This window comes from Ostreococcus lucimarinus, chromosome 14 (assembly GCF_000092065.1).
Source record: "Ostreococcus lucimarinus CCE9901 chromosome 14, complete sequence".
In the NCBI taxonomy this organism is placed as follows: Eukaryota; Viridiplantae; Chlorophyta; class Mamiellophyceae; order Mamiellales; family Bathycoccaceae; genus Ostreococcus; species Ostreococcus sp. 'lucimarinus'.
The window spans coordinates 133,949-154,745 of record NC_009368.1 but is presented as its reverse complement, the minus strand read 5'-3'; the positions used below and the strand labels follow the sequence as shown (position 1 = coordinate 154,745).

Below are 20,797 nucleotides of genomic sequence, written 5' to 3'. Positions count from 1 at the left end.
GCGCGTAGTCTCTATAGCAAATAATCTAGTTTCTCTAATCCAACGACCAGCGACGCTCGTCCTCCTCTGGATCGACGCGCACGTACCACGCCGGCGGCGTCACGTGCGTCGATAATCTATAATTCAACCAAATCTCCTCCCCATCCTCGATGTCTCGCGTCGACACTAAAACCAAGCCTCGAACGACGTCTCGCCGAACCGTCCCTCCTCGAGCTCTGGGTTTATCCGCATCTTCCCCGAACATCGCCAACGACGCGTCTCGCGCGCGTTCCACGAGCGACCGTTCGCCATCGCGCACGATCGACCACACGCTCTCCGTCTCCTCCCCCTCCTCCTCGCACTCCACGTTTACGTTTTGCGTGCGCCTCCGCGCGTCCGAGTCCCTCGGCACGTCCACCGACGCCACGACGACGTTCGGCGCCGTCCCACTCGGCGGATGATTCGCGTAGTGCGCCAGCGCCAGCTCATCTCCTCGATCTAGCGTCGCGCACTCCCTCGCCAACCGCGCTCGCGTCGCCCTCGGCAGCGTCGGCTTTCGCAACCGCTCCAGCCAGCTCGCGCCGTCCGCCCGTCTCGCCTCCGCCTCGCTCAGCGCCACCGGCGCGCCCGGCCACGCGTCGTCGTTCTCACCGCCCCGTCCCCACGGCTCGGCGTCGATCACGCTCCCATCGCTTCGCGCGATCAGGTATTCGTTCTCGCGCGTCACGCGCGGATAATCCTTCATGAATCGCGTCGCCGCGCCGACGTACGTCAGCCCCGGATACGTCGCGACGACGCGTCCCGCGGCGACGGCGCCGCGCGCGAACAGCCCGTCGCCCGCGCTCGCGCCCGATCGTCCCGCGGTGGACGGCGCGACGTCGCACGCGCGCGCGGGCGTCGCGCGCGCGAGCTCGGCGAGCTGCGCGACGAGCGCGTCGTTCACCGCGCGCGCGCGCGACGACGCGTCGCGCGCGGGCGCGACGAGGCGCGCGAGGCGCTCGAGGTCGAGCTCGCGCTGGAGCGCGCGCGCGCCGGCGACGACGCGGCGCGACATGGCGCGAAGACGATGACGACGCGCGCGGTCGACACTCGGCGACGCCGCGACGCGCCGCGTCCGCGCGATGGTCAAGCGAGAGCTCCGACGGAAGGTGGAGCGCGCGCTCGGTCGGCGGCGCGCGCGCGCAGGCGAGGCGGGACGGGACGACGACGGCGCGACGCGAGGCGAACCGGCGGCGGAGACGACGACGACGACGACGACGACGACGGCGACGACGGTCGCGCCGTCGCATCGGCGCAAGGCGAAGCGGCGCGCGAAATTTTTAGAGAGTGCGTTCGAGGGCGCGAATCGCGGCGACCGACGGCGACGGACGGCGCGCGCGGGGCGACTGACGGCGGACGCGCTCGGCGCGCGCGGTCGGGACAGAGATTCGCGTGGCGACGGAGACGAAGATGAAGAAAATAGGGAAGAAAAGCGGGCGAGGGACGACGGTGGACGTCAGGGCGCTGTCGATGTCGCTCGCGGACGTCGCGGCGACGGGCGGGGGGCGAGGGATGGGGAACGGGGCGAAGACGCCGACGGCGAGGCGGCGGACGGCGCTCGTGGCGCGGGAGACGACGCGGATGCAAGCCGTGCTCGCGCACCCGACGTTTCGCTCGAATCCGATCGCGGCGATTTCGAATCACATCATCTCCGGCGTCGCGGACGACGCGCGGACGGGACGGTCGGACGAAGACGCGCGCGCGAGGGCGAAGGCCGAGCCGAAGAGGCGGTTGACGCCGCAGCAAGAGCGCGACCGAAGCGGCGCGCACGTCCTCGGTCCCGCCGCGCCGAGCGAGCGTCGAGCGGTGGGGCGTGGTCGAACAGCGAAGGCGTCGCGGCGGTGATCGCGACGGCGTGTGTAACATTAGATTCCGTAAAGGTAAAGTTCGGCGCCGCCGGCTCGGCGTCCCGGCCGCACACGTCGCCATGCGTCCGAGCGTCGCCGTCGTCGCGCGCGCCGCCGCGTTCGCCCGCGTCGCGCGTCCGCGCGCGTCGCGCGCGCGTCGGCCCGCGTCGTCGACGCGTCGTCCGCGAGCGACGCGAGTTTCTGCGTCCCCAGAGCTCGAGCCTCGGGACGTCGCGCCCTGGACGGCGCCCGGCTATCGCGGCGCGCGCGTCTCCGCGCTCGACGAGCGCGCGCAGACCGCGTGCGTGCTCGCGGTGTGGGCCGCGATCCTTCTCGGCACGTACGAGTGCTGCGAGGTCGTCGGCCCGGCGACGCGAGCGCTCGCGCCGGAGCTCGCGGCTTGGTCGGCGAGAAGTTGGCCGCTCATCGGACTCACGTACATCGCCGCGGGCGCGGCACATTTCGCCGTGCACGATGGGTTCACGTCCATGATGCCGCACAAAGGCGCGTGGGGATTCTGGAACTTACCGGGAAGCGCGAGTTTTCACGTCAACTGGACGGGCGTCGCGGAAATTTTGGGCGGCTTCGGCGTCGTCCTCGGCTCGCTCCCGTTCGGTCTCACGCCCGATTTTTGCGAATCCTGGCTGACGCCCGCGAGCGCGGCGGGGTTGTTTCTGTTGACCATCGTCGTCACGCCCGCGAACACGTACATGTGGACTCACAATTCGCCCGGTCCGCTGCCGCCGAACGCCGACGAGTCCATGCAAGTCTTGCCGTGGCAGGGCCATCTCGCGCGCGCGGCGTTACAGATATTTCTGTTAACCATGCTCCACGGTTTGATCGTTCGCTAGCCCTCGCCGCGTTTCGACTTTAGACGTTTTAGCGACAGAAGCGAACGCGTTCGCGCCCGCCTCCCGAAAAGGGCGCCAAAAATATCGTCGGCCGAGATCGCGTTTTGATTGGTGCGACCGACCGCGCGTCCGATCAAAACAGGGGGCCTCGACGACGTCGTACACTGGTCGCGAAATCCCGATCATCGCGCGAAAAATCACCACAGCACGCGCCCAGTTTCACACGATTTATCTCAGAGTGCCCTTTCCGCACGCACACAAATCTCGTACACTAGATAAAAGAAACAGCATCAAACGAATCCAGAAAAAGCGGCGCGCCGCGCGCAAAAGATCTTTGGCGCGCCGCGCGTGGCACAATCGCGCGCGCGCGGGATCGCGTCTCGACGGGTTCCCGAGAGCTCGCGTCGCGAAGCCTCGAGCGCGAGGCCGACACACGGTGCGTCTTTAGTCTTCACATCGATCGCGCGCGCGCGCGCGGAAACGCGCGGTCGCGCGCGCGGAGAGACGCGTCGCACGATGTGTCGGAACCGCGTGGCGCGCGCGTGACATTCGCGCGAAAATGTCGACGCGCGCGCGTCCGCGACGACGCGCGCGCGTCGCGCGCGCCGGGAATGGGCGCGCGATATATTCGTCGATCGCGCGCGCGCGTCGGGGGGCGAGACGCGCGAGGCACGACGACGCGAGCGGGCGACGCGTCGTCGTCTCGGATCCCGTGACGCGGATGCGCCGCGTTCCCCCGCGGCGCGCGGCGGAGGGCGCGCGCCGGCGCGGCGTCGCGCGCGGACGGCGCGGACGCGCGCGAAGAGGCGCGAGATCGAGAGTTGGGTTTCGAACGCGTCGATCGCGCGCGTCGCGCGCGCGCGCGGGCGGTCGCCGGCGCGGGCGCGGGCGAGGACGGCGCGGTCGTTAACGAGGGGTACTAAACCGTGGGGACGCCGGGACGCGCCGGGACGCGCCGGGACGCGGCGCGGCGACGGCGCGGGATCGAATCGGACGTCGAAAACGGGGGCGAACGCGATCGCGATGATCGCGAATCGCGGCGAGAGGTTCGGGCGCGCGGTGAGAATGGGTGACTGACGAAGCGACGCGACGCGCGCGACGGGACAGGTTTCGCCGAGACGGCGATTCGCGCGAGCGAACTCGCGAAGGCGACGGACTCGAGGGTTGAACGCGGGGAGATCTCGTCGCGTAGACGACGTCATGGTGGCGAGTACGAAGGCGCGTCGCGGCGCGCGCGGTGATCACGAGGTGATTGATCGCAAGGAGGCGCACGCCGAGGCGACGACGAAGGGGGGACACATGAGCACGAGAAATCGGGGCGACGCGCACGTCGACGAGGATGGGAAGAGAACGCCGGATAATGTGCTGGTAAACACGCTCGCTAAGGGACGGGCGGTGCCGACGTCGTCCAGCGATACCGATGAGGAGGCGATGATGGTGAAGAGAGCGAAGAAGAATTGGAGCGCCGACGCGGTGGCGCTCGGGTACGAAATCGGCACCATCAAACACAGCGCGTACGTGTTGCTCGCGGAGAGCGGCACGCGCGGGATGACCGTGGCATCGATCGTGGGGACGGCGCAGAGATTATCGATGTACAGTTGGGGGACGTGTAAGACGCCGAACAACTCCGTCACCGCGGCGCTGAGTCAGGATGAAACCTTTGTCCGAATCGCGCCGTCGACGTACTGCTTGCGTTCGCAGCTGCGCGGCAGCGGCAACGACTTGCCAGCCCCGCGCACGTCGAGTGGATCCCACGACAGTGGCACCACTGGAATTGGACACGGTAACGGCAGAAATGGCGACAGCGGTGCGTGTCAGTCGGGCCAAGGGCACGGCAGACAACAGAAGAAGCATCGCGCGCCGCAGTACGCGCCGCGCGCGCGGTCGCCCATGCACTTCGTCGTCGACGAACCTTACAACAGTGGCTACGATGACGACGAGGCGGTGAACATACACGTCGAAGACTCTTTCGATCGGTTCGATCGCATGGGAGATGCGAAGAGAACGGCCGACGCGCTCGCGCAAGAGAGTTACCGACGACGCATGGACGTCTACGGCCACAACGTGGGCGACGAGTTCGGAACATCTTTCCATTTTCCCCCTACGGAAATTGTTCGTCCCGATCACTCCCCCGAAGCCGCCGTCGCCGGCAGTTGTTTGTTGTACTATCCCACTGCGCGCGCCGCCGAGCGCACGGGGATCCCGGCGACGCCGAAAGAGCCCACCGAGGCCACGCACAGAGCGGTGTCGTGGAAGGATGAGGCCAAGCGTTTACACGGAACGCGACACAAGTCGAAGCCTTCGAGTTCTACGACGCTCCCTACTTGGGTGCTCGAGCAGTACTTGGAGGAGCATAATCAGATACTCTGTGACGATCTCTAACAAGGGCGACCACACTCGCTTTCAAGGAAGAGATCGTCGTCGAGTTAATATTTTGTCTCGTCCAACCAACGTGTACAACAAAACAAAACAATCCCAGCAACTGTAGTTTACTTACCAGGATGATGTTGTAACTCCACTGAATATCCATCCATCCACCATCACACACCACAGCGCGCGCGTCACGTTCGATTTTTTTCGTTTTTTGTGTTCATTACAAGTTTATTGATGTGGTATGATAGTAATATGAGAGACATGCTGCGTTGCGGAGCCGCGCGCGCGATTAAAGTTTTCGTAAATAGTTCGTGCAAGAGACGATTCTGATTGGATCAGCACCGGAAGATTACGCCGTGAGCGCTTGGGCGAAATCCGCGCAGATGTCATCGATGTGCTCGATGCCGACGGAGACGCGAATCATGTCCGGAGTCACGCCCGAGGCGGTTTGTTCCTCCGGAGTGAGCTGTTCGTGCGTGGTCGACGCCGGATGGATGACGAGCGTCTTCGCATCCCCGACGTTAGCCAAGTGCGAAGCGAGCTTGACATTGTCGATGAACTTCATGCCCGCATCGAGACCACCCTTGATACCGAACGTGAGCACGGCTCCAAAGTTGCCGTCGCGGAAATATTCGATGGCGAGCTTGTGGAACGGGTGCGCCTTGAGGCCTGGGTAAGACACCCAGCTCACTTGCGGGTGCTTTTCCAAGTATTGCGCCAAAGCCATAGTGTTCGAGCAGTGGCGTTCCATGCGGAGAGACAAAGTCTCCAAGCCGAGGATGAAGTTGAACGCTCCGAACGGGTTTTGGCACATGCCGAGATCGCGCAAGCCTTCGACGCGGCAACGCATGATGAACGTCGCGTTGGCACCAAGAATGCCGTCCGGGCCGAAAGTGTCCCAGAACTTCAATCCATGGTAGCCCGGAGACGGATCAGTCATCACTGGGTGCTTACCGTTGTTCCAGTTCATCGTACCGCCGTCGACGATGACGCCGCCGACGGTGGTGCCGTGGCCGCCGATCCACTTCGTCGCGCTTTCAACCACGATATCCGCGCCGTGCTTGAGCGGTTGACACACGTATCCGCAAGCACCGAACGTGTTGTCGCAAATCAAAGGAATCCCCGCCTTTTGAGCGATCGCCTTCAACTTGGCAAAGTCCGGCACCGAAAATCGCGGATTCCCAATCGTCTCCACGTACAGCGCCTTCGTGTTCGAGTCGATTTGCGCCTCAAAGCTCGCCGGATCGTCGTCCTTCGCGAACTTAACGTTGATCCCAAGTCTCGGAAACGTCACCTTGAACTGATTGTACGTTCCACCGTACAGGCTCGGCGTCGCGACGATGTTATCGCCCGTCCCGCAAATCGTCGAGATCGCCAAAAACTGCGCGCTCTGCCCGCTCGACACCGCGAGCGCGCCCACGCCGCCCTCGAGCGCGGCGACGCGCTTTTCGAACACGTCGCACGTCGGGTTCATGATTCGGCTGTATATGTTCCCGAACGCGCGCAGCCCGAACAGATCGGCGCCGTGCTTGGACGAATCGAACGTGTACGAGCTCGTGGCGTAGATCGGCACCGCGCGCGCGTTCGTCGCGGGATCGGACGCTTGGCCGGCGTGCACCTGCAGGGTTTCGAACTTTAACTCGGGCGCGGGCATGATGGCGGCGTTCGTTCCGTCGTTCGCGTCGTTCGCGTCGGGGCGTCGACGTGTGCGGGCGCGACGCGAGGGCGACGATCCATCCGATCCATCGCCGATCGGAAAGCGGCGAAAAAGCGCATCGCCAGCTGGCACGTCGAAAGATTTTTTGTGGATTTTTTGATTGGTGAGTTTTTCGCGAAAAACGACGCGGACGGGTCACGCGCGACGAACGGGCTTGGAGACGTCCGCGGTGACGGTGGCGGTGACGTGCTTGGCGTAGAGCGCGATGGCGGTGAGCGCGGCGCTCGCCATGAAGATGAGCTCGTAGAATTTGGCGTAGAAGCGAAACTCCAAGTCGGCGCCGAGCGCCTCGGTGACGACGTGGCGGTAACGCTCGGGAAGCTGCTCTCGGACTAATAACACGGAGGAGAGGAAGTACAGACCGACCATCTCGGTGGTGAATAGCACCAGGGCGTCCGTGGTGACGCCGCCGCCGTAGGCGAAGAAGAGCTTGACGAGCTGGGTGATGAAGTTTTGCATCGAGTTGATGACGAGGAAGGCGATCAAGAGCAGGCTGAGGTACTGCGCCAACGTCGCGGGATCGATGTGAATGGCCTTGTTGGCTAAGAATATGTGTAGAGCGAAAGAGATTGGATCGCTCGTGGGGGTTTGTTTGAAAATCAAACGCTTGAATCCGGCGACGAGGCGGTAGCCGCACACGACGGCCATGCCGACGCCGCAGAGCTCGAGAAAGCGGCCGTAGGGGGTTTTGGACATCTTTGCGCGCTGTCGCTGCAAGTTGACGTCGTGGAGATCGAAGAACAGAGTGTTGTTCACCATCTCTAGCGCCTCTATTTCGGCGCTTATGGCTAAGATCTGTTCCCCTCGAGCTTCGCCGAGGCCCGGAAGGCGAAACCCGCCGGCGAGACGGTTGAACAAACTTCCGCCGCCTCCATTTTTGCTATTCCTATCGCGCTCCATCCGCGCCTCGCGCGCGATCTCGTACTTCAAGATCTCAATGCGTTTCTTTCGCTCCACGATCGTCTCCACGCTCTGCACCAAACGCCGTTCGAGACCAGAGACCTCGGCGTCCGGAATCGCGCGGTGAAAAATCCGCACCGTCGTGTACGGAAAGTGCACCATCCCGAACCCCGACAACACGCCCAACAGACAAATCCCCAACACCGCCGTGCGCGACACGACGCGAACCATCACGGAGCCGTCGTCTTCCCCGCTCGCGCCTCGTCTCGCCAACCCCAAAAACGCGTACGCGAACCCCCCCGTCGCCGCCGTCGCCCACGCGTACGCCCGTCGCCTTCGTCCCCTTCCCGCGCCTCCCGCGCCGTCCCTCCCCCCTCCCTTCCCTCCCAGCGCCTCGAATCCGAGCGCGAACAGCTCCCACGGCGCGACGCCCAGCAGCGCCGCCGTCCCGCTCCCGAGCGCGCCCGCCCAGGACCACCGCAGCGTCCTCGCGTTCACCGCGTTCGCGATCTCGTACCCGATCAGGAACAGCATCGACGACGTCACCGCGAACGTCGCCGAGAACGTCGCCGACACGCGCGCGCTGATGAGATCCCGCGTCTCCGCGCACAGGATGTGTTTCAGGAACCAGTCCCCGAACGCGTACAGCGACGCCGTCGTGCACGCGACGACGAGCGTCGACGTCGCGTCCGACGCCGCGCCGCCGTTCGCGCTCGCCATCGCCGCGACGCGCCGCGGCGTCGCCGCGCGCGCGCGCGAATCGCGCGCGAACGACGCGCGCCGCGATGTAACGCGCGCACCAGACGATTCGTGTGGACAAACAGTGCGAAACGACCGATGTTCGGGACGCGCGGGACGCACCAGCTGACTATCACTGTTTACCCATACGATTGGTTGACGCGTTCGGACATTCGGAGTGGGACACGTGAACGGGGCCGCGCGCGATCGCGCGTCGTCGTCGATAGCGCACATCGACCGTACAAAGCGCGAAAAAACACGCATTGAACACCGAAAAACCACGAATCACGCGTCCCGCGCGCGCCGCCGGCACCGCCGCCGATCGATCGCTCGATCGCGACGATTGTTCGATCGTCGCGCGACGTCGACGCCGCACACCGCGACACACAGCGACGCGCACGGACGCACGGCGAGAACGCGGACGCACATCCGCACATCACCATGGACGTCGACGGGGGATCGAGCGCGCGATTATACGTCGGGAACATCCCGTGGAGCACGACGATCGAGGATTTGCGCGAGCTCTTCGCGGAGTGCGGCGGCGTGACGCGCGTGGACATCCCGACGGGGCGCCAGGGGCGAAGCCGGGGGTACGGACTCGTGGAGTTTAACTCCGAGGCCGAGGCGCAGGCCGCGGTGACGCGGATGGACGGTGCGTGAAGAGAGACGCGGATCGGGCGCGGATTGGACGCGATCGCGGGGCGAAGATCGAGATCGCGGGCGAGACGAAGATTGCGAGCGACGGGCGCGAGCGCGCGAGATGGGTGAAAACGAGGGAATGTGGTGGAGACTGACGATGGAACGCGCGGCGTTGGCGAACCGCAGGCACGCCGCTCGGTGATCGCACGATCACGGTGCGCGAAGACAAGGCGCCGACGAAGGCGGCGGGCGGCGCGAAGAAGGCGAGCGCGAGCGTGCTCGGCGACGCCCCGGCGGGCGGCGACGGATGCCGATGCTACTTCGGTAACCTCGCGTGGGAAACCTCGGAGGAAACGCTCACGTCGCACTGCGCGAGCTTCGGCGTGAACGTCGTGCAATGCGAGGTGGCGCGCCAAAGCGGCGGGCGATCCAAGGGTTGGGCCTTGGTCGACTTCGCCACGCCGGAGGAGGCGCAAAACGCCATCGAGCAAATGCACAACTCTGAGATTCAAGGCCGATCGATCATCGTTCGCGTCGAGCGTCCGGGAGCTGGCCAAAAGAGCGCGCGCGTCGAGACTCGTCCGGAGAACTCGAGCGGCTTGCAAATCGTCGTTCGCAACTTGCCGTGGACCACCACCAGCGAGGATCTCCGCCAAGTGTTCCAACAAGTTGGTAACGTCGTGAACGCCGTTGCGGTGTGCCACACCGACACCGGCCGATCCAAGGGCTGGGGTACCGTGCTCTTCGAAACCCGCGAACAGGCGCAAGCCGCGATCCAAGGTTTCAACGGCGTCGAGTTGGAGCACCGACCGATGCAAATCAAGCTCGACCGCTACGACTAAGCGCGCGTCGACGACATCTGTTTAAAAGAGAGCAAGAAGAAAAAATACAACGTACGGCCACGAAGATATGGGCAGCGTGTTATGAAGAAGAAGAGAAGAACGGAAGAAGAAGATGACTTGAGAGGAGAGTGAGCAAAAGCAACAACCACCGTTGAGTAGAGCCGAGGGTAAAGTTTCGGCGAATTTCGGCGCGGATGGGTCACCGCCTAACTATGTCAGCGAATCGTACAACACTTGTTGAATTCTACGTATCACTGAATTACAATTAAATCAATCCGTCTCGTTCGCCCCGTCATCGACTCGCGCTACGATCGCGACGAGACTTTTTGCGCGACGACGGCCTGTCCGCGTCGTCCTCGCTGCGAATGCCCTCGCGCTTACGGCGCTCTTTCTCTTGCTCACGCCGGAAAACTTTCGCGATAAACTTCACAAACAGCTTACGCGCCTCGTCCCGAGGCGCTTGCTTCCAAGCCTTGTCGTGTCTGTACAGCTTCTCCGCCTTTTCCCACGTCGTGTTGCCGTGCAACTCGCGCGCCTTGTATCCGTCGCGCAGCAAGTCTTCAAAATCGTCCAACTTTCGATCAATCTCGCCCTCGATCTCGTCGATTAAATCCTCAAATAACTCGCGCGGTCGCGATCCATCGAGGTTTTGACACAATCTGACGTATCGCTCGTCGTTCTCGATGCGCTTCACGAACGACTTCCACGGCATCCGTGGCGTTATGATGCCGTCGGCTTGCGACTCGGCGAGCAGCGCAACAAAGTCTTCGCGACGCTTGCGCTCTTCGCGCGCTTTGGCCTTGCGCTCGACTTCGAGTTTGGCCCTCTCTGCGCGAGCCAAATCACGCACTATGCTTTCGAACACATCCAAACGAGCCAAAGGTTCGCATCGCTCGCATCGCGGGTCGTCCTTGACGACTTCATAAATCTTTCGCCACGTCATCTCTGACGTCGCGCCAGCTTCGATCAAACACTCCCTAAACTCCGAAGCACGCTTCGTTTTCGTGTGCTCGCGCTCGTGTTTTTCGCGCACACGTAAATCTCGCGTGTAGTCTTCAAATATTTCCGCACGTTCGCGTTGATCAGTCACCGCGCGCCACCGCGCGTCGTCCCGCAGCGCCTGCTCCAGCGATCCGTCTCGCGACAATCTGGAATTCGACGTCAAGCCCAACGCTTCTCCGTGCTCCTCGAGCATCGCTCTAAACGCCTCGCGCGCCTTCTTTTCCGCCATTCTCTTCGCCTCGCGCTCGATCTTCGCCTGCGCCATCTGATACTCATTCAAACACTGCTTCTTCTCCCCCGTCGACCGCAGCGCCGAAAACCGCGCATCCGCCCCAGCTCGATTCACCACTTCATCCCACTTCGTCGATCCCCGAACGCCGTACTCGGCGAGCATCTTCTTAAACGCCTGTTTCGCTTCCTCCATACTCGCGTATTCCTTCGCAAACGGCGCCGCATCCTCGCCGCTCGCTCGTCCGCTCTCGTTTCGACTCTCCGCGCGCCCCGCTCCCGTTCCTCGACCTCCCGGCCCCGTCGCCCGCGCCTCCGCTCGCCGCACGATCTCCCTCACCTCCTCAATCTCCTTCGGCGTCTCCCACGTCGTCACTCCCGTGTCCTCGTGTGCCCAATACGTCTTCATCGCTCCCGTCGAGTCCGCCGCCGGCGCCGTAAACTTTCGCCACCGCGTCGCCGCCTCCGCGCGCTCCATCGTCGTCATCATCTCCTCCGGCTTCGCGTACGTGCTCCGCCGCGTCTCCGGGTGATAGTAATACGTTCGCCCATCCGGCGCGACGTGCGTTTCCCACGCCGTCGTCGCCGCCGTCGTCGCCTCTCGTTCAAGATGTCCCTCTGGATGACGAAGCGTTTGCGCCTCCCGCGTCGCCGTTCGCGCGTCCGCGCGCTCGGTCTGCGCCTCGGACATCCAGTGCGGCGGCGCGTTCGCGTTTTTGCGCGACATCGGCGCGCGCGCGCGGCCCACGCGCGCGCGAGAGTGACGCGCGCGGTCGACTCGGGGACGCTTTTGATTATTCAACGCGCATCGCGTCGCATCGCGCGCCGCGGGGCGTTTTCGCGCGCCGCGCGCGTCGTGAAGCGCGTACACATTACATGGCTATCGATTCTCGTCGTCTTCGGCGTCGTCTTCGCCCGCGTCGTCGCGCTCTTCGTCGCTCTCTTCGTCCGGGACGCCCATCAGCGCGTTCAATCGCTTCATGCACGCGCGTTTACTCGCCCTCACCGCGCGTTCGAGCGCGTTCGGACGCGATCGATCGATCGCGACGTCATCCACGGTCGCCTCCGCGTCACCGTCGCGCACCGCGACGCGCACGACGTCGCGCGACGCGTTCATTTGTACCGCATTGTTGGGCGCGAGCGATGCATCCGCGCGCGTTCGCCGAACCTTTGGACGCGGCGACGCGCGCGGAGACGTCGGAGCGCGCGCAGACGCGCGTCGTGCTCGTCGGCCCGCCGGAATGCGGGAAGACGACGCTGTTGCTTCGCTTCTGCGTGCGTTACGTGCGGGAAAATCCGGATGGGCGAGTGCTGTACATCGCGAGCGAACGGGCGATGGATCGCGCGCGCGTGCACGCCACGCGGGATGAGCTGCTGAAAGACGACCCGCGCGCGCTCGATCGAATCGGAATCAAGTACGCGGAGGACGACCAGGACGTGCGGGCGCTGTGCTGCTTCAGACACGCGGCGCCGGCGAACGCGCAGCCGACGGCGTACGTCGTCGACGATTTGGGAAGTTTGATCAAGTGTGGTGGGAAGGATAGAGTGAAACGAGAGATAGCGTACGCGAAAACGTTGGCGGCGCTGCACGAGAGCGCGAGGGATGATGAGAGCGGAGAGGAGCGGTTGGTGGTGGTGAGCGAACGGAGGGACGAGGAGTTGGGCGGGGTGCCGATGGGGTACGTGTACGCGCGGTGGTTCGGTGAGGTGATGCAGGCGTGCGAGGTGGGGAACGGGGAGTGGGATTTAGTGCGACAGAGCGACATGGCGAGCGTGAGGTACTCGACGCGATCGTCCGCGAGGACTGAATAGAAAACTAGAGCTAGAGCTAAAATGCAACAAAGACGACTGCGCGAGAGACGAATCACATCACTCGGCGGTTTCGATGCGCACTGGCGCGCGCTTGGGCTTGCCATTCTTACCTGTTTGCTTGTGGTAGCTACTGCTCCACGAGCCGCCGTCTTTGGCGTAGTAGTCCATCGGGTAAGGTGCGTATTCCTCGCCCGGGGCGACGCCAGCCAGTAACCACCACGGCTCGACGTTATCGAGCGCGACTTCCGCCTCATACGGCGTCAACACCGGTCGATCGAATTCTTCCCCCCAATCGATCGATAATCGCGGACAAGCCACTTGGACGAACGCGTCGAGGCCCTCGAGCGCGGCCATCTTCGCAGGGTTCATCTCACTGATTAAAAACACGACGTACTCTCGACCCTTGACGCGCATGAGAGACATTAAATGTTCCAGAATCGCCGGATTTCCCTGACGACCGAGCGTGCCGAGAACTATGCCGAATGTTTTTGCGTCTTTCGCTCGAGATACCATGCTTTTACGCACCGAACGCATCTCCTTGTGCGCGTACTCTTCGCGCGTCAGAATGCGCTGGTACGGATCATAGCGAAACGCCGGCACCGTCGGATTGGCGATCATAATCGCCTCGAGATGGAATCGTCCATCGGCGACGAACACTATTGCGTCTCTATCCTTCGCGTCTTCGATCACAGGTGCCGTGCATCCCAAAACCTCTCCCGGCGACAACGGCTTGGCTTGCGGTACCGCGAGCGAGGGATACCTTTCCGCCAATCGCGTCCGCGTCTCTTGGATCGCACTCGCGAACTGAATCGTCCCCGCCAGGATCAACCTCGACCCAGGTTTAAAATTGTGCTCCACAGACGCGCACAAGTGCCCGACGTCGAACGAAATATCCACAAAGACGTACAGACACTTCATTCGCGTCACGTCCACCGGCACCAAGCACGAGTGCCCGTAATGCACTAAAAAGTCGCACCCCAGCGACTCCGCGGTGTAATCATCCACGCAACACGCACCGTACGTCACGTCTCCCAGTATCACCACGTCTCGCACGCCCGCGAACGTTTGAAATATATCCGACAGCGTCGTCGCGTACAGCAACAAACCTTCGGGAAACTGCAGCGCGAGCGTCTTCACCCCCACCTGTCGCAACCGCCACACCGTCTTCTTCACCTCGAAGTCGTAATTCACCGGCAACACTTTCATTGCCGTCTCGAGCTCGGGATCGTTGGCGATCTCGTCCGGAATCTGCGTCGGCGCGGTCAGTTTCGGTTCGGGACACTTTTCGGCGAGTGGGACAACGCGCGAGCGTCGCGTGCGCACCTGATTGCGAACGAAACGCCGAACCACGGGCGCGGTGGTCGTTTCGCGGACGTCCACCGCGGACGACGTCGACGGTGGGTCGGCGTCGGTCATGACGGCGCGAGGCGGCGACTGAGGGCGGCGGTCGTGGAGGTGTGTCGCGGGATCAATCGATCGTTTGCAAACTCTACGAGCTAATGTTGGGCAAATGAATCATCGCTTGATCGCGCGGGCGCGATCAAGGAGTTGGTCTAGGCTAATTGGGGTCCAATCGCCGTCGATGAGGGCGCGAATGGATTCGCGCGCCGTGTCGACGACGACGCTGACGCCGCCAAAGACGTACACGGCTAAGCCGTCGTGGCGGCGACCAGAGGCGCTCGGTATGAATTCAAGCTCGTGAGCGTTGGCGAATTCTTCAATCATCTCTTTTAGAGACATCGTAGATTCATCCATGGGGTGAGGCACGGGCCGTTCGTCCGCGAGCGGTGCGGTGGGTTGCGGTGCAGCAACGTTCGGCATGACGACGCCTTCGCCTGCGGCAGCTTGGTTCATCATATCTAGGGCAACGTTCAATTGGACACGCATGCGTTCGTGGGATAGAAGTTCTTCGGAGAATACGGTCTTCCATCCGATGTACCATTGCGCGACCTCGTCCAAATCGACGTTGCTTGCGGTGAGCCACTTGTGCAGGGCGGCGTGCCACTTGCGGAAAAAGTGCTGTTCCAGAAGCGTGATGAACGCGCTCGGGCCAAGCATAGACTCCCACTTCAGCACCGTTCGTACTGGGTCCAGTACTTGGTTGGAAGGATTGATTTGGAGCATAGCCAAGGCGTCTTCGAGCTTGGGCGTGACGCAACGGCGCATGAGCGATGACCAGTCCTTCGCCTCGAACACTCTCTGCCAAGGCTTTAAGAGCGTCAACGCGCTCGAATCGCTCGCTTCCCACTCTGCCAAGGACACCGTGAACTTTTGACGAATAGAAGGATACAAATCCTTGAGGTTTTTATGCAACATGGGCAACCACGGATGGAACCAAACGTGGAGCGCGACGCGCTCCTTCGTAGGCTCCCACTCCCCGACGCGACGCTGTAGCCTGGGCAACACCAGAGCGTGCGTGATTTCGCGCATGAGTGCCTCGGGCATCACGTCAGACCACGCTTGAACGAAATTCAAAATATCCTCGGGCTTCGTTGGATCCCACTTGGATGAAATAATCGGGCGAAGTCTCGAAAGCATCGGATCTCGTAACAAGTCCTCGTACGAGTCGTCTTCAAATACGCCCTTGTACTCATCCGGAACGAGCTCCGGTGAGAGTAAAGATCGCCAAGGTCTCAGAATATCAACACCAAGCGTTGGATCTTTGCTTAGATCCCAGCTCTTGTACATCGCACGCACGTACGGCGCCGCGTGCGCGAGGGCGAGACGATTTAATCTGTGTCCGTAGTACTCTTTTGGAAATTGCTTGACAACCTCCATCCAAGATTGCGTGAGCGCATCGAATTGTTCGGCCGTGTCGCATGCCTTACCATGTGTGTTGCACATCTCGACGAGCGCGAGCGCGCTCTTAGTTCTCGCCGCAAGTTCGTCGTGGGCCTCAGCAACTTTGGATAGTCGAATCTTTTCCCGACGTAAAATCTCCTGTGTATCTTTCTCGCTTCGAATCTTTCCATCAAGCTTCGTGATATCGCTTTCAGCGAGATCAACGACGAGCTTGAGATTGTGTTGTAACTCTGGGAGCATGATGTCTTCCTCCCCAGCGCGCACGACCCGAGCCTTGTGAAGTTCATTGGCGTTGACCACCGTCGCGTGCGCGCCGCGCATGTCGATGATGTTTAATTTGTTCGTCGTCGTCTGTACTGACGATGCGTTCTCTTGCTCTTCCGCCAACAGCTCTTCCGCTGTCTTGTATTCGCGCTTTTGTCGCCGCAACTCGTTACGTTTCTTCCACATAGACTGCTCTCTCGCGCGCTTGGCTTCATCTCGAGCCCTCGTGATGTCGTCGACGTCCATATCGTCCTCGCTCGCTTCACCTTCGTCATCCTCGCGTTTACTCGACCGAGTGGGATCGTTCACGTTTTCCTTAAAGTTGTTGAAACCCATACCCATATTCTTCGGTCTCAATTGCGTCTCCAACGCTCGCGAGATACCGCTCGCGCCCTTGCCCAAACCTTCGCCCTTCTTGTATCCCATCTTTTCCAAAAGTTTCATCCCGATCCCTTTCGTGTGCTTTTCGAACGAACCCACGTCGTCGTTCGCGCGACTGTTACGTCCGCCGCCATCTCTGCGCGAGCTCGTCCCCGCAAAAGCGTCCTCGTTATCCTTATTCCTCGCCCGAGCCGCCTTTTCCTCCGCTCGTCGCTTCGCCGCCTTCGCCTTGCGTTCATCCTCCGCCATCTTCGCTCGCTGCGCCGCTCCGGCGACCAATCTAAAATAACAATCATCGCTCGTCAGTCTCTCCTTCATCGCGTTCGCGCGCGTCGTCGCGTCGATCGTCGCGTCTTCGCGCGTCCCGCACCTCTGCCCGAACGTCGACGGCAACAAATCCTCGTCCTCTTCCTCTTCCTCTTCCTCTTCCTCGCTCACCGCGCCATCGCTCTGATCATCGCTCCCGTTCGCGTCGGTCCCTCGCATCGCGTCGTCCGCCGTCATCGTGCCTCCGCGCGCGAACCCGCCGAAGCCGCCGCCGCCGCCGCTCGCCCCCGCGCTCGCCGCGAGCCCCAATCCGCCGCCACCGCCGCCGCCGCCCGCGCTCGCGGCGCGAAACGCCACGGGCGCGCCCGATCGCTCGCGCGCGCGCGCGCTTCCTCGTTCGCGTCGCGTCGCGTCGTCGTCGTCGCCGCCTCTGAAATCATCCAAAAACGACCCGTAAATCGCCTCGTCGCGCCCGCGCCTCGCGCGCTTGCGCCGCGCCAAGTCCGCGCCGCCGTCCGACCCGTCGTCGTCGTCGCTCGAGGACGACATCGCGCGCGCGGCGTCGCGCGCGCGTCGCGACGTGACGCGAGCGATGCGAACCTTCACAATTCGACGCATTATCGCGTCCATCGCCGCCGCGCGTCCTCCGTCGCGCCGCCCGCGTCCTCGTTTCGCGCGCGCGCGCGCTCGCGTCGTCATGCGCGCCGTCGCGGGGCGCGAATCCGTCGTCGCGACGCGCGCGACGCGGTCAAAGTTGGCGAATCGAATCTCTTCGGAAAGCGCGCGATCGCCGACGCCGCGGCGACGCGCGCGCGGCGACGCGCGAACGGCGACGATCGCGCGCGCGGTGCGACCGTACACGGTGCGAAAGGGCGACACGCTGGAGTCGATCGCGTCCAAGCGGTCGATGAGCGCGGGCGAGGTGAAGAAGTATAACAAGAGTTTGCGGGGCGAGGGGCTGGCGCCGGGGACGACGATTTTACTCCCGGCGAATCGCGTGAGCAAACGTGATCAAGAGATCATCGATGGGATACGAGGAGTGAATGAACCGCGAGTGTATCCGTGCCGGGGAGGGGAGTCGCTGAACGATATCATCGAGCCGAGAAAGATCTCAAAGGCGGAGGTGGAGCGGTTAAATCCGAAACTCGGCGCGCTGAAAGCGGGAACGAAGGTGCTGTTGCCGCCGGGAAAGTACACGGTGCGGGAGAAGGAGATGCTGCAGGGGTGTGGTATTTTACCCGCGGAGACGCTGAACCCGTTGGCGGTTTTAGGGACGCCCGTGGCAAGAAACGCGCTCGGGGCCATGATCGGTTTGGGCGCGTACGCGATGTATTGGGCCGCGTGCAAGCGGTACCAGGACCACGGCACTAAGCTCTGGGGAAACGACCGCGAGGAAATCAACCAAGACTGAGTTTTAATTTGTGTAATCCATGTTATAACGTTAAATCGATCGATCGACTCGTCGACATGGACACGTCGACAGCGGCTATTTACACTATTTTACAACTTTTTACAAGTTCGCTGGGTTTGTCCGCTGGGCTTGTGAGCAGCGAAACGAATCGAGCGCCTCCTTCTTAAATATCTCGTGTCCACGCCCATCTAAAAAATCATACGCCAGAGTGCAGAGCGTTGTTCGGAAATATGGCGGCAAGACGACATTCGTGCCGAGCGCGATGGAAGCTAACATGGTCGCAAAACCGGCGTCGGTGACGTTGTTCAAGTGCGCTTCTCGGTACTCTTCATCGGTGAGTTCGTCTTCCATTACGTACACTTCATGCACATACCGCAGACGACGAACCATGTCACCGTGATCGCCCTTTGCGTACGCCTCTTTCAGCGTGTCGGGTAAATTCCGGAGTTTATCGCTAGTTTTACCCCATCTATCGCCGATGTCGAGGGCGAATTTGGAATAATCCAAGACGTTGTCGTACGGATAACTCATCTGGATGGCCGTGAGTAACGGCACACAACCTCGGGCGACTCCGTCGACTAGACGCATGTCGAACCCATGTCCACCCGCGACCAGGCAGTATTTCGCCGTCTTCATGACGTCTCGCGAGAACGCCTCTTTTCCTCCCGGAGCGTTCAAGCTAAAATCGCTGACGTTCTGAAACGTTTCGACGACGTACATCCGAACGCCTTGACTGTACACGTCTATACACTTCAGTCTGTTCTGCAATAGATCTTCACCCTTGCAACCGGGTTCGTCTCTGAGGCTACCGCTAAAGAAAAGCATAGGACCGGTTTTCGAGGAAGCATTGAAATCGTTCTCGTCGAACGCCGTTTGGTATGCGTGTCGGCGCGAAGGGATGACGACGTCAAAATCCGGTCTGTGACACCTTGCCTCTGCGTTGACATCTTCAGATGTAAACTTTTGCCAGCCGAAACTGTGCACCACGATGGAACGTGGGGGCAGCATATCGCGCATGCGATCGTGCAGACAGAAGCCTCGGTCTTGCATGCTCACGAAAATGTACCACGGATCGTCGTCGCCATCGTTGTTTGGCAACTGTCTGACGACGTATGGGAGATACACGTCGGCAGCGCCCACATTGCCTCCTATGTTTGTAGGAAAGAAGGGCACAAATCTGTGTGTTCCCGATCGAGGCGTCAGCAATGTTCGCTTCCAGCGTTTCTCTACGATGGTCTCCGCTACATGTGCCGCCGAGGCGTACGCCGAGGCGTCAATTTGCGACTGCTCGTGCAGGTCATCTTCGCCGAGATGTTCCTTTTTAATATCTAAGTAATACGCCTTCGTGAAGAGTGGAATGCGCGCGTGAGACGACAAACCGTCGTAATACTCTATTCGCATCTCGCGCTTCCCGTCGAGTTTCGTACCCATGGACGCCTGGATCGTGTCGACCGACACATCGTCTGCGTCAAATTGGCACAACATCCCGAATCGTCCGGTTTCGCAATAGCAAACGCGATCCTTGCACACGCCTCGCCCGAAACAGTTGTGCATGCACACGTTGCGTTGGTGCGTGGAAATCTGCTTCTCTTTAATCGCTCTGGGAGCCGCGACGGCTTGTCGCGTGAACATATTCACTTTTCTCCCCTCGCTGTCGACGCAAACTTGCATACTTTCCGGCATTTCGTGCGACATTTTGTGCCATTCCGCATCCGTAAGATTGTGCTCGCGCTTCAAAACTTTTTCGCATTCGCTCACGCAACCGCAACTCTGATACTCGAGCGCGTCGCCCCAAGGACTGAACACGTACGCGCACGTCATAATCTCGCCCCTATCGCACGCGGCGATGGAGTCGATCTCACAACGTTCGCCCGCGTACGCGTGACCGCACGCGCACCCGAGCTTTGGATCGGACGCGGAGCGATAGCCGTGCGCGCACGCTTCGATCGAACTCGACGCCGAAGACGCGTTCCGCGACGACGTCCCCGTTTCACCCACCGTCGGCGACGACGACAACGCCGCGATCGATTTCGAATCAAACGCATTCTTTCGAACCGTCTCGGACGGCGCCTTCTCCTTCTCCGTCGTCGCCTTCGTCGCCTTCGTCGCCTTCGTCGCCGTCGTCGTCGCCTTCGTCGTCGGCGTCGTCGTCGGCGGCGGCGACGCGTCCGCGGCGAGCGGCGAGGGTCGCGCCCGCGCGCGAGGAGCCGCCGCCGCCGTCGTCCGCGCCTCGCGCGCGCGCGTCCCGTCCCCCTCCCGCGCGCCGTACGTCGTCGTCGCCCGCGTCGCGCCCGCGCGCGCGCGCGCGCCCACCTCCAGCGTCGCGAGCGCCGCGAGCGCGGCGACGAGCGCGCCCAGCGCGCCCAGCGCGCGCGCGCGCGCGGGCGGCGCCATCGACGCGCGCCGTCGCCGTGTGCGCGCGCGGCGTCGCGCGGTCGATCGTTCGATCGACGACGCCGCGCGCCGATCGAACCCGCGCGCGTCGATCGATAGATGCGTCGCATCGGCGCGTCGAGGTTCGACGCGCGACGCGCGCGATCGATCGATCGATCGACGACGCCGCGCGCCGATTGAACCCGCGCGCGTCGATCGATAGATGCGTCGCATCGACGCGTCGAGGTTTGACGCGCGACGCGCGCGATCGATCGATCGATCGATCGAACGAACGCGACCGGCGACCGGCGGCGGCGCGACGTCGCACACGA

At 62.4% G+C, this 20,797-nt stretch overlaps 12 protein-coding genes across 12 annotated transcripts; 5 read left to right on the top strand and 7 right to left on the bottom strand.

Moving 5' to 3' along the window:
- Positions 1-34: 34 nt before the first annotated feature.
- OSTLU_89085 (predicted protein) lies at positions 35-922 on the bottom strand (the record flags this gene model as incomplete). Its single annotated transcript, XM_001421183.1, has 1 exon — positions 35-922. A coding segment is annotated over one exon (888 nt), but the record flags the coding sequence as incomplete, so codon positions are not given.
- Positions 923-1,945: 1,023 nt separating this feature from the next.
- OSTLU_89084 (predicted protein) lies at positions 1,946-2,716 on the top strand (the record flags this gene model as incomplete). Its single annotated transcript, XM_001421364.1, has 1 exon — positions 1,946-2,716. One exon carries the CDS (start codon positions 1,946-1,948, stop codon positions 2,714-2,716), a length of 771 nt encoding a protein of 256 aa, XP_001421401.1.
- A 364-nt stretch (positions 2,717-3,080) lies between these two features.
- OSTLU_25476 (predicted protein) lies at positions 3,081-5,235 on the top strand. Its single transcript, XM_001421363.1, has 3 exons — positions 3,081-3,152; positions 3,824-4,915; positions 5,004-5,235. The coding sequence occupies exons 2-3, from the start codon at positions 3,917-3,919 to the stop codon at positions 5,202-5,204; spliced, it is 1,200 nt and encodes a 399-aa protein (XP_001421400.1). The 5' UTR covers positions 3,081-3,152; positions 3,824-3,916; the 3' UTR covers positions 5,205-5,235.
- Positions 5,236-5,282: 47 nt separating this feature from the next.
- CYSD (O-acetylserine sulfhydrylase/homocysteine synthase) lies at positions 5,283-6,802 on the bottom strand. The gene has a single exon (XM_001421182.1). The coding sequence runs from the start codon at positions 6,741-6,743 to the stop codon at positions 5,439-5,441; it is 1,305 nt and encodes a 434-aa protein (XP_001421219.1). The 5' UTR covers positions 6,744-6,802; the 3' UTR covers positions 5,283-5,438.
- A 139-nt stretch (positions 6,803-6,941) lies between these two features.
- Positions 6,942-7,937, bottom strand: OSTLU_89082 (predicted protein; the record flags this gene model as incomplete). The annotated part of the gene is made up of 1 exon (XM_001421181.1): positions 6,942-7,937. The coding sequence occupies one exon, from the start codon at positions 7,935-7,937 to the stop codon at positions 6,942-6,944; it is 996 nt and encodes a 331-aa protein (XP_001421218.1).
- An 884-nt stretch (positions 7,938-8,821) lies between these two features.
- Positions 8,822-10,199, top strand: OSTLU_27365 (predicted protein). The gene is made up of 2 exons (XM_001421362.1): positions 8,822-9,096; positions 9,270-10,199. The coding sequence occupies exons 1-2, from the start codon at positions 8,886-8,888 to the stop codon at positions 9,923-9,925; spliced, it is 867 nt and encodes a 288-aa protein (XP_001421399.1). The 5' UTR covers positions 8,822-8,885; the 3' UTR covers positions 9,926-10,199.
- Positions 10,200-10,217: 18 nt separating this feature from the next.
- On the bottom strand, positions 10,218-11,846 carry OSTLU_27364 (predicted protein; the record flags this gene model as incomplete). Its single annotated transcript, XM_001421180.1, has 1 exon — positions 10,218-11,846. One exon carries the CDS (start codon positions 11,844-11,846, stop codon positions 10,218-10,220), a length of 1,629 nt encoding a protein of 542 aa, XP_001421217.1.
- A 452-nt stretch (positions 11,847-12,298) lies between these two features.
- Positions 12,299-12,967, top strand: OSTLU_93669 (predicted protein; the record flags this gene model as incomplete). The annotated part of the gene is made up of 1 exon (XM_001421361.1): positions 12,299-12,967. One exon carries the CDS (start codon positions 12,299-12,301, stop codon positions 12,965-12,967), a length of 669 nt encoding a protein of 222 aa, XP_001421398.1.
- A 57-nt stretch (positions 12,968-13,024) lies between these two features.
- OSTLU_43090 (predicted protein) lies at positions 13,025-14,383 on the bottom strand (the record flags this gene model as incomplete). The annotated part of the gene is made up of 1 exon (XM_001421179.1): positions 13,025-14,383. One exon carries the CDS (start codon positions 14,381-14,383, stop codon positions 13,025-13,027), a length of 1,359 nt encoding a protein of 452 aa, XP_001421216.1.
- Positions 14,384-14,482: 99 nt separating this feature from the next.
- On the bottom strand, positions 14,483-16,663 carry OSTLU_43215 (predicted protein; the record flags this gene model as incomplete). Its single annotated transcript, XM_001421178.1, has 2 exons — positions 14,483-16,237; positions 16,274-16,663. The coding sequence occupies 2 exons, from the start codon at positions 16,661-16,663 to the stop codon at positions 14,483-14,485; spliced, it is 2,145 nt and encodes a 714-aa protein (XP_001421215.1).
- Positions 16,664-17,528: 865 nt separating this feature from the next.
- Positions 17,529-18,092, top strand: OSTLU_89077 (predicted protein; the record flags this gene model as incomplete). Its single annotated transcript, XM_001421360.1, has 1 exon — positions 17,529-18,092. A coding segment is annotated over one exon (564 nt), but the record flags the coding sequence as incomplete, so codon positions are not given.
- Positions 18,093-18,191: 99 nt separating this feature from the next.
- OSTLU_27359 (predicted protein) lies at positions 18,192-19,775 on the bottom strand (the record flags this gene model as incomplete). The annotated part of the gene is made up of 1 exon (XM_001421177.1): positions 18,192-19,775. The coding sequence occupies one exon, from the start codon at positions 19,773-19,775 to the stop codon at positions 18,192-18,194; it is 1,584 nt and encodes a 527-aa protein (XP_001421214.1).
- Between the last annotated feature and the right edge of the window lie 1,022 nt (positions 19,776-20,797).

What these genes read in the sequence shown, in the direction of transcription:
- OSTLU_25476 (XM_001421363.1), top strand. Translation starts at nt 3,917, where the DNA reads ATGGTGGCGAGTACGAAGGCGCGTCGCGGCGCGCGCGGTGATCACGAG. An exon ending in GCGCCGCCGAGCGCACGGGG is followed by an intron (nt 4,916 to 5,003) that starts ATCCCGGCGACG and finishes ACGGAACGCGAC; the next exon opens with ACAAGTCGAAGCCTTCGAGT.
- CYSD (XM_001421182.1), bottom strand. Translation starts at nt 6,743, where the DNA reads ATGCCCGCGCCCGAGTTAAAGTTCGAAACCCTGCAGGTGCACGCCGGC.
- OSTLU_27365 (XM_001421362.1), top strand. Translation starts at nt 8,886, where the DNA reads ATGGACGTCGACGGGGGATCGAGCGCGCGATTATACGTCGGGAACATC. An exon ending in CGCGGTGACGCGGATGGACG is followed by an intron (nt 9,097 to 9,269) that starts GTGCGTGAAGAG and finishes GGCGAACCGCAG; the next exon opens with GCACGCCGCTCGGTGATCGC.